Genomic DNA, 11,611 nt, shown 5'->3' with positions numbered 1-11,611 from the left:
TCATGTTAAAAAGTTTACCCATGTGTGACATGCGTGTATTTTGATGTCTAATGGTATAAAATAAGTGTTGGGAGTTAAATAAACGACTTTTACTAAGTGATTTTCGACGAAAATGTCCGAAAGGACCATTTTGTAAAAGTTGTAAAAATGGAATAAATGAGTGTTATGATGAGAATAGTAGTTTTCTATAGTTATGAAAATGGTTTGGATAGGCTTATAGAATGGGAAAATTGAATAAAAATCAATTTACGAGACTAAGGGCAAAAGTGTAATTTCGACAAAGTTTAGGGGAAAAATGTAATTTTGCAAAAATATGATTTTTGAGTCAATTTGAATAATGTGAGTCCTAAATAAGCTATATTTGAAATAATAGATCAAGGAAATCAAGATTCAAGCTTAAATCGAGAAAGTACAAGTTTTGGACTAAAATGGTAATTTTGTTATTTTTGTATTCGAGGTAAGTTCGTGTGATTTAATAAGCATATTATTCATGTTATTATTGTTATACATGAAATATATCTTGCTATGATTGTATTGAATTTGGTGTTAATGGACATTTGATGGAAATTGACATTTTAAATGAAATGAATAAGTTTGTATGAAAACTAGGTGATGAATAAAGGTATGAATAAAGGTATGAATAAAGGTTTACAATAGCATGTTACAGATAAAAATGTCATTGTCCCGATTGGACATTGAATGTTGATGAATTGCAATGACATCCATGAGTGAGATAAAGGGATATATTGTAATGAGTTTATCTATGTTTAATTGATAGCCCTATGATGTATATGACTGATTTTCTCAAGTGAACGTATGTATTTGAGTAACTCACCAACCTTATTGATAAAACGAATGTTCTGTATGCTTGTTTGAGTAAGTATGATTGGCAAACTCGCATAGCTTTAATAAATGTACTAAATTGATTGAATCGAGTTATATGACTATAATGATGAAATAATTTCATATGTATATATGTATGAGAGACAAGTTAAGGATCTTACGACCCCACCCCTTACCAGGGTGGTGTTTATAAAGGATTTTACGAGATTTGTGGGATAAGCTCCCAAGTGTGAAACCAAAGAGTTCAACAGTGGATCGATTATAAATATGGGCATAGTTTGAAAATGAATTGATAAGTAAAGATAGAACTAGAAAGATATCAGGTTGATTTAAAGATTATTCGGCTTACGAAATATTGTAATGATAAGATAAATTAACTTTGATAAACCGACTGATTCAGGTACGATGTCGAAAGAATGTGGTAACTAGAATTCTTTTGAACTTATTTTCTTCAATGAAAGAAATAATACAAGATTAGTGATGACAGAAATAATCGAAGGAATAATATTTGAAATGTATGACATTTGAGTGTAACAGCTTACAGTGAGTGGATTATGATTGTCTCTCTTGAGGTGCCCTAAGGATTTATTTGTTCTCGGAAGTGTTATTATGACTATCTATCTTCTGATAATTTTCTATTGTACGAGGATGTTTTCTAATCTTGATGTTTGATGAAGGCATTGATAACCTGATTGATTTATAATCGGTGTTGTTCCATTTCTCTCGAGTGTTTTGTTACATTTCATCTATTGAGACTTTATGAGAAAACACACATGATGCTATGATTCGGTTTCTTGTAATAGTTGATTTGCCCGATATGTATATGGAAGGTATATTCTTCTTATTGCATCTATCTTTGATGGTCAGAATGATATTTTCTTCTGGATTTCTTTATGTTGGATTTCTATAATCTGGATTTCTTCATTATGGATTTCCTTATCTTGAACTCTTGGTCATCTTTATCTCGTAACTTGTCGAACATGGCTTATAGTTAAAGTATGACCTTTAGATTCCAATATATATATCAAGTGTGATTATGCTTTTCATTTGATCATGGTAATCTGGTGATCTTAATATTTGGATGTCTCTAAATTTCTGTATAAGGATTTAACATTGGCAAAGGCTTAAGTGGTAAAATCTTCGTTTTGTGAAATTAATGGCTTAATTCATGATTGGAAAAGTTTAGACAGATGAGAACATTGTTAACCGAAGCCTTTGAACTGGTCTAGTCTGTGTTGAGCAAATACTTTCTAATTTTCAGTGATGTATTGTTGTTTGAATGGTGATGTGTTTTAAGGCAACAAGGCAGGTGATAGCTTAAAGTATTTGATGTCATAGAGAGACCTAAGTTTGCTATAGTGCAAATGACTTGGGTATTAAAAGATGATGAGATAGTTATTGTATGATCCTTGTGTAAGAATATTTGAAATGTTAATAGGGTTAAAGCCGAGCATCAGGTTCTACCACAGTTATCTCTGCTAGTATTGACATTAGAATGGAAATAGAGAAAGTTAATATCGATTTTCTTGTCTGAATTATTCCTGTCCATGAAAGAGGAAAGTGATATGTATCATGTTGTTAAATGTTTGACGAGATATGTAAACCATGCTGGTATGTACTGAATTTTCGCTCATCAGGTTCGAAGAATTTCGTGTATTTATGAATGTTTGGCATCTTGAGATTCTAGTCTCCACTAATCAGATTGAGATCCGGGTTTCATATCATGATTTCTTGGGAAAGCCAGAGGAGGCTTTGAAATGAAACATAATTGAAAGTTGAATTGGCAAATAATCGGATTGTATGGAATTATAAAGAGTATGAGGGCAAGATGAACTGGCTAGTTTCACTATTCGAATTCGAAAAAGATTTAGGTATGAATGTATATGTAACATGATGGTATGGATCGGACTTTTGAATACATGAACTTTCTGATAGAGATTAAGTTGCAATGAAAGTGTTGTAAAGAGAAAACCGCTCATGATTATTGTTTGTGAAATTTAAAGAGATAGTAGTAAAAGTTCAGCCTTGAGTGAAAGTTCCTTGACATCAATTATAGGATTGAGGAATCGAAGTGAAAAACCAAAACCACTTTTCTGGTAAGATTTTCGGGTACGAAAATCCCTAAAGGGGGAGAAATGTAACATCCCGATTTAGGGCCTAGTCGGAACAGTGGTTTCGGGACCACAAAATTGACGTAAGAAAATTTATTTTTATTATATTTTTATGGTCTAAAATTTCACAGGATGATTTTTTGAAAATTTCGTTCGAAAATTTTGATGTTTGGCTACTCAATTTAGTCAAAAGGACTAAATCGTAAAAAGTGTAAAAGTTGAGTTCTACATGCTAAAGGTGTCCAATTGTTATGAAATTTTAAATTGGAGGTCCTTATATGGTAATTAGACCATTGGTTAAGTTGGTGGATAAAAATGGACATGGTTAGGCATGTTTTCAAAATTTTTCATTAAGGGCATTTTGGTCATTTAGTTATTAAAATGAATTAAAAACAAAATTAAAAGCTAAATTTTATCCATCTTCAACCCCTTTGCCGAAACCTGCATGGAGAAAACATGGCTAGGATTTTTTCAAGCTTTCAAGCTCGATTGTAAGTTTGTTCTAGCCCCGTTTTTAATGATTTTTACATTTTCGCAATCCCCGTAACAAGATCTATCTATTTCTACCATTAATTTGAGCTAGGGTTCATGTTTAAAAATTTACCCATCTGTGACATGCATGAATTTTGATGCCTAATGGTAGAAAATGAGTGTTGGGTGCTAAATAAATGACTTTTACGAAGAGATTTTTGACGAAAACGTCCGAAAGGACCGTTTTGTAAAAGTTGTAAAAATGGTATAAAAGGGTGTTATGATGAAAATTGTAATTTTCTATAGTTATGAAGATGATTGGGATAGGCTTATAGAATGGGAAAATTGAATAAAAATCATTTTACGAGCTTAGGGGAAAAAGTGTAATTTCGACAAAGTTTAAGGGAAAAATGTAATTTTGCAAAAATATGATTTTTGAGTCAATTTGAATAATGTGAGTCCTAAATAGGCTATATTTGAAATGATAGATCAAGGAAATCGAGATTCGGGCTTAAATCGAGAAAGTACAAGTTTGGACTAAAATGGTAATTTCACTGTTTCCGTATTCGAGGTAAGTTCACGTGATTTAATAAGCATATTATTCATGTTATTATTGTTATACATGAAATATATCTTGTTATGATTGTAGTGAATTTGATGTTAATAGACATTTGATGGAAATTGACATTTTAAATTCAATGAATCAGTTTGTATGAAAACTAGGTGATGTGTTATTTTTGGTTGTATGGACTAATGCCCAAATAAACATGAAAATGTCTTGAATTGAATGTACATTGCATGATCATCTATGCATATTGATATACTTGATGAAAAGAGAAAATCCCGGTTGAATAAAAAGGGATATATGATGGATAAATCATTGTTTACATGACATGAGATCCTGCATGTGTTGCAGAAAAGGATTTAGCCTGATCGGGTAATCCGTTGATCTCAATATAGAAAGGATCTAGCCCGGACGGGTGTTCCTCAAGTGATCGATCCTCCCGAAGAATATGGGTGCATTAAGGATTTATCCCGGACGGGTAATCCGATTAAGGACTGAATTTAGCCTGGACTGGTAATTCAGATCCGAACTTATGAGAGTGTATGTCATTGTAAGGGATTTAACCTGGACTGATAATCCCGACAACACTCTGTGAGTTATGATACGGGGGATTTAGCCTAGACTGGTAATCCCACCATAATGAGTGAGGTTCGCTGGAGTGCGTACCTGAAATGATCGCTTGCATGACTTGATGATAAATGTGATATCCATCGAGATTCCGAGGAATTCAATGGGAATTAATATGAGAAATGGAATGGAAATACTTGAAATGATAAACTCATCTATGTTTAAATGATACTAGTATGATGTTTGTGATTGTCATGTTTAGATGAGTGGTTGTGCTAAGAGATAGCACAGGTACGTACTCAAAACCCATGAGCATGTGTTTGTCATATGAAATGAAATGGACTTGTGATAAGAGTGCAAATGAATGAGTGATATTTATGAGAATAATTTCTTTGACAAATTTGTGATAGCTATCATCATGCTGCACTAAGACAGATTAGTACAATACCAGTGGTCCTAATTTGAAAATCCACCAAAAATAGTGAAAATTGAGTTAAAGGCTTAGTAAGATATGAAATTAAAGCTTATTGAGTCTAGTTTTAGATAAAGGCAACGGTGTAAGCAAAGGAATCTCATATGAGGAGATATTTGAATTTTTCTGAAATAGGGTCAGAGTGATCTGGGACTCCCCTGTCTTAATTTTGGAAAATCATTAAAAAATTGTATAAAAATTATTATGGGTTATAATTTATATGCTTAAAATACTTAATTAGTCTATTTTAAAGGAAAATAGACAGAAGCATCATCTAAGTCTCGTAGTATGAGATAATTAATTTATAGTAAAGAGAGGTCGGAACTGCCAGACAACAAAATAGGGGTAATTTTAAAGAATAAACTGTACTTATTGGCTAGACCAAAAATTCTGAAAATTTTATGGTAAGAATATATGTGAGTCTAGTTTCAGGAAAAATTAACCTTCTCAATTCAGAGTCTCATAGCTCCGGATACGAATAATTTAGTGACTGTGACTCAGGAAAACAGCTTGACTAGATTTTGAAAAAATAGAAAGAATTTTAAAAATAGCATGTTATCACATTGCATATTATTTTTCATGCGAGCTTACTAATTGTAAAGCTTCCTCCCTCCTTTCCATTCCCTTAGCATTTTCAAGTTGGCTCGGGGTTGGAGATCGTCGGAAGCAGCATCATACTATCGAGGCATCTCCGTTGGAATATTAATATATTTATGTTAGTGATTCCAAGTGAGTGGCATGTATAGGGACTTAGTTTTATGATAGATGTTGTTATGAGTAGCCAAATATAGTGGCTTATAATGATTCGTTGTTTATAGCCATGAGATGTGGCTTATAATGATTATGGCTTGTAAGTCTATTTATCCATGTTAAGCCCTAATGTTTGTGATGTGGATATGCTTGTTGAAAATGCATGTTGGTGTATAACATGTGTGTATGATGAATGCTTCATGACCAATCGAACCGGTCATTTCTATGAGAAAATGCATGATATAGAAAAAAAAGATGATGATGTTGATTGAACTTGAATGCTCAAGGTCTAATGACACAAGTGATAAGTGAATAATTCTAGATTATTAGTAAATGTGGTGCAATAGTAAGGTTAATGGTCATGGATGTTTGCATCTAGATTTAATATTGCACGAGCATGCGAAATGCATGAATAATGACATGTTAATGTTAAGAATATATCTTAATGAAGGAGGTTAAATCATTAAAATGATGCCATGATATGTGTCCTTGATATATGTAATGAATTGTAGAAATTAAGGGTAACACAAAGGCTTGGAAAATAGCCTAAGTGTTAGTCACACGAGCAGAGACACGGTCATGTGTCTCAGCCGTGTGGAGGGCACAGTCTATGACACGAGCGTGTGGCTTAGCCTTGTGGTTCATTTTGCGTGATGACATCACAGTCAGAGAGTTACACGGCCTGAGGACATAGGCGTGTTGAAGACCCACGGGCGTGTGGCTCCGCTTTATGGAAAAAATTTCATAAATTTTCCCGAACCTTCCAAAGTTTTCGGTTTAGTCTCTAATCACTTTCATAGCACGCTTAAGGCCTCGTAGGCCCAAATAAGGGACTTTAATATAAAAATTTAAAAGTTTAAATTTGAACAAAATTTTATGGCCCGGTTTGCATAATTGTTTGTGTTTAAGTCCATTAATGCCTCGTATCTTATCCCGGTGCCGGACACCGGTAGGGGGCGTTACAAAATGTTTTTCCTATAGAGGTCGAGTACTACAGTGGTGATGGGCTAAAGATATCAAACATCATTTATGACCCCGGTTGTTGATGATCAGAACTGCAACCTGGCATCTCCGGCAAATATGCGTAGCTTGAACCCTTATGAACAAAACTATGTAAAGGTAACTCTAGATGGTAAGAACTACTGCCTGATTGTGAATATGACCTTACAGGTTCAGGCTAGGGCTCAGGCTCGGGTTGGAGAGTAGCCAGCAGATGGGCACGTCGTTCCTACATTGGTGCATGTGTGAAGGAGCTACCATTAACTCACCACCAAATAAATACAACCCATTGTCCATGTACCAATTTTGGTACTTGACGGATGGCATGAAATTTAAAAAACATATCCAACTGAGGCCTCCTATCCATCCGGGCGTTTCACAACTCAATATATTGTTGATTCTTTAATGCTTAATTCTTTGCATCTTTTCCCCTTTTGTTAATTTCATGGACATTGTCAAAAATTTGTGGAATGTTCAAAACATGTTGTTTACACCCGAATTATCACATAACTTGGTCCCCGTTGTACCACTCAACTGTTGAAAAATTAGTCACGAGTGTGTTTATGCACCACATGAATGTATGGGCTTGAACCGATGAAGGAATGACAATCGCAATGTCCGATGCCATATATGACATCCATACGAACTGTACGATTAATAACATCGTTATAGTGACTTTGGTCAAAAAACATAACTAAAAAGGTAATTACATGATGCTATTATAATTTTATTTTAAAAAAATATTCACCCCTCCCTGGGGTATGCTTCAATCATCTGTTTGTAGATTACGAGGGTTTCAGACTTTCCGATATCAGGACAACTTAACCATCTAAAAATAAAGAAAACGTATTAGAACACATTTTCATAAAAAAAATATGTTGACCCAAGTTTTAAATTTTTTTTACCTATTTACAAGTAGGAACCCATGTATTTGGTGACCCACTGATGCCAGAAATAGCATCCTGTACAATGCCCAGAACTGCAGTAGTACGAGGCACCCACATATAGCTTGTGTTTCGTGCTTTGTAGCCTGGAAAAACTAATGATACAACATTGCTAATAGTGCTGAGCCTCAAATGTATGAACAGGCAGCTTCCAAATCAAATAATAGGGGCAAGTACATCAAGTGGACTTTATTATTATTAGTGACCGATATAAGTACCCCTATTAGCTGTAGTATATACACCAAAATAGCGAACATCTTGTCTCACTCGGTGGCACTACTCGGTAAGGTTTCGAAACTTTTCTTCAACAAGGAAAATTTCAAACTCATAAATATAGCTTCACCATCCCCAGGCGAGCATCCAAGTAAGTCATAGCAGAGTGTCGCAGGTTCGAACACTTTACTTGAAACCCTCACCACATAATCGTTAATTGGGAGCCTGAGTTATAGTGCAACATCTTCCAAGGTGATGGTGCACTCCTCGTACTACAAATGAAATGTGTGCATCTTTGGACGCTACCGCTCAACCAAGGTGGTTATTAAGTCCTCCCTCAGCCCTAACATCCTGATCAATGTCATTGATCCAAACTCGACAAAATCCAAAATTGGCATAATCCGTTTGTCCGGTTGGTAGCTTAGACCATGGACACATGCCCTCAAAACACGATACTCACCCTAACTATATTATAAATATGAGGTGTCAATTTATAAGTATACCGGTAAATAACAAAAAATAAATAATTTTTTTTTATCGACACATTAATCATTATTATCATGTGGTTGTTGGCTATAATCTAAGGAATTCATTTTAATATATGCACAAACAAACAAATTTTAATAACCAATTAAACAAATACCACAACACTAATATTTAAAACATAAATTTAATATTGAAAGTTATATCTAAAATTTAATAAAATATAAAAACATTTTTAAAATTAAAAAAAATACCTTAACACTAACCAAACTTTTTTTACTCTCTTCTCGTCAAAAAGTCTCCAACACTACATTTTTTCCTAGTATCTCACCGTGGGGAAGGGGGCCCTATAGATACTACAACATTTAAAATTAAAAAGTAAAGCTGGAAGGAAAAAAGGTTGAAATTGAAAACAAAGGGCATGCGAGCCCGTGACTGTCCTTTCAGTTTTCCTTTTTTTTTTCAGATTTCAGCTTTTTCTTTCATTTGTTTTTCTTTTGACCGCGGTGTTAATAGGGTGTCGCTGCGGCGGTATTACTAAAAATATATTTTTCTTTTCTTTTCTTTTTAAATTTGATGTTTCTATAATTTTTTAAATATTTTTAAAAATATATACCAATAATATCAAAAATATTATTTTTAAATAATAACAATAGAATACTTGAGAAAAATATGGGTGATGTTATCGATATGTCAGACAATATTAAAGAAGCACTATAATAAATGTTTATTTTCATAAATAATTTGTGATTTACCTATTTTGATAATTATATTTTTTTTCATGTTATTGAGATGAAAAAGCCGAAAAATTTAAAATTTTAATATAAGAGAGGAAACATTTACCAAGTGGTTGGACAGTCAATTAATTTTCCCAAAACCAATGGGCGATTCTGTCAAAAGGAGTCGGAGGCGACAGATTATCAGTCAATAAACTGAAATTGGTTCCATTTTGAACTTTTTAGTGTCACAGAATCAAAATGTCAGTTTGCAAATCTTTTCTCTAAAATTTTCCTCCACTTCTTTAAAGCTCAATTGTGAACTTAAAATTTTTTAGGCGTCTCTTAGTATTCTTAAAGCAAAATGCCTCGATCTGCTGCTGCTAGTAGCAGCGGCGGTGATGATAAAGCCTTAACAACTGCTGATGGTCAATCGCAGATAATCCAGGTTTGCGTGAAGAGTCAGGTGCATTTCTTGCTCCCATTCTTCTTTCTCACGTAGTTGTTCGAGCACCTTGTTTATTTCTAAGTGTTTCTTGATTTTACCTTCATGTGATTTTTCTGTTTTAATGTTTGTGTCTAGAAATTGAAACAACTTTTTGTCTTTCTGGGTTTTACGGGTTTCACGGAAAATATTGGATACGAGTACGGGGATGTCTCAGAAACAATGTATTCGGATACCTTGTTTTCCAGTGTATATATATTGCTTGAACTTTCAAGTGAGTTTTTTAGATGTTCAGTGTGTCGAAATGGAAGCAACCTTGTCTTTCTGGGTTTTAAGTGTTTCATGAAAATATGGGATACGGGTAGTGTAAGTATTCCTATACCTGTTTTTGAGGTTACCTTGTTGTACTTTCAAGTTATTTTTTGAGATTTTTTATAGTGTGGAATTAGAAAGCAACTCTTTCTTCCCGGGTTTTACGAGTTTCATGGTAACGTGTGATCCTTGTTATGGGTTCTCAGTGGGTTTATTATGCTGGCGTTGCTCTTGGGTTGTAATCTGAATACATGAAAAAATATTATAACTTGTTAGGTGTAAATCTGCATATAACATTCGCACACGAATTCGAGTAATTGTTGCTTACTCTTTCTCACATTTGTCTGTGTTTGTGTGTTATGTAGGATGGGAATAAGGTAGTCTATAACATTAAGCGCCATGCGAAGTTAATCAAACTGATGCATGCTTACTGCAGAAAGAAGCAATTGGATATTCATACTGTGCGTTTTATTTATGAAGGTCATCGCGTTCCTGGGAAATACACGTCAGATCAGGTTTTTTTTTTTTTTTTGCGTTAATCCGATTGTTCATTTATTTTTAATATATTTGTGTCTGATCTGACAATATATGTAGGTATGAATAACAGATATAATCTTTCAAATATATGATAAATCTTAGGAAAGAGGAGTGATACTCCTTCGGATTTCATGATCTGGTGTTACCCGGTATATATATATATCTTGGAGGATTGCTTTTCCATACTCATGTTGATAGAAAAATGAAGAATCAGATTAATATATAGAAAACATGGCCTAAATAGTTTTGAGACTGTCAAGTTTATTATTATTTTTCGTAATATGCTCCGTAGTTGCATTTTTCTTGAAGTATCAGCATTGGTCACTCTTCTGATGCATATTCTAATATTGGCATATAAATATGATCTTCTAAAGGCGCTTTTAACACTTGAAAAAATTGAAAAAGTTTATTTTGAGCATAGGTTTTACATATACCTAAATTATACACTCACACTTGAGATCAAATAACATATCCAATATCCATGTTTGATGCGTACCAAACATTGGTACGACGGACGATACAATCCTTCAGGGTCCCTCCTGAAACACAAGTCTTAGAAAATATTGAACACCCATGTTTGACATATTCTATGTTCGACACTTGACACAGCAGAAAATAGATAGTTTTTACAATTATCTTAGCATTTGCATTGTGATTTATGGCTTTTTTAACTGTGGAATCTTATTATTATGTAGCTCAATTTGGAAGATGGTGCTGAAATTTGTTGCATGTTTCACCAATCGGGAGGTGGCGTCTGTAGTATGCCAAAGATTACTTCGGCTTTTATATGAACGATGCCTAGATTTAATTACTATGTCGAATATGTAAGTGAAACTATTCAGCAGGTTTCTATATTACAGATTTGCGAGTCAATTAGTCCTTGAATTAATGTGTATCTAACTTTGAAGTAACGAGGTAAAACTTTAAACATTAACCCTAAATGCTAAAAAATGTTGGTTTTTTTTTATAAAAATAATATAAAAATTAGTTAATTATGAAAATGACTTTTGAAGAAATTATTTATTAAAATGAACCATTTATTATGGTATTCATCGTTGCAACTTGACACATGGGTGACACTATTTTGTTTTAGCCAATCATCACGTAATTATCTATTTCAAGGAAAGATATTTTTATTGGTGTCATCAAATTAGGCAATACTCAAGTATGTATTGAGAAGAAA

The 11,611-nt window shown here is 33.6% G+C and overlaps 1 protein-coding gene across 1 annotated transcript; it reads left to right on the top strand.

Moving 5' to 3' along the window:
* Positions 1-9,263: 9,263 nt before the first annotated feature.
* LOC108452132 (small ubiquitin-related modifier 1-like) lies at positions 9,264-11,313 on the top strand. Its single transcript, XM_017749882.2, has 3 exons — positions 9,264-9,600; positions 10,257-10,406; positions 11,124-11,313. The coding sequence occupies exons 1-3, from the start codon at positions 9,499-9,501 to the stop codon at positions 11,217-11,219; spliced, it is 348 nt and encodes a 115-aa protein (XP_017605371.1). The 5' UTR covers positions 9,264-9,498; the 3' UTR covers positions 11,220-11,313.
* Positions 11,314-11,611: the final 298 nt, after the last annotated feature.

Source organism: Gossypium arboreum, chromosome 5 (genome assembly GCF_025698485.1).
Source record: "Gossypium arboreum isolate Shixiya-1 chromosome 5, ASM2569848v2, whole genome shotgun sequence".
NCBI classification, from domain to species: Eukaryota; Viridiplantae; Streptophyta; class Magnoliopsida; order Malvales; family Malvaceae; genus Gossypium; species Gossypium arboreum.
The sequence above is the reverse complement of the archived record's forward strand: the minus strand, read 5'-3'. Positions and strand labels throughout refer to the sequence as shown.

Coding starts and splice junctions, on each gene's coding strand:
- LOC108452132 (XM_017749882.2), top strand. CDS start 9,499: ATGCCTCGATCTGCTGCTGCTAGTAGCAGCGGCGGTGATGATAAAGCC. Junction 9,601..10,256: donor AGGTTTGCGTGAAGAGTCAG/GTGCATTTCTTG, acceptor TGTGTTATGTAG/GATGGGAATAAGGTAGTCTA. Junction 10,407..11,123: donor GGAAATACACGTCAGATCAG/GTTTTTTTTTTT, acceptor ATTATTATGTAG/CTCAATTTGGAAGATGGTGC.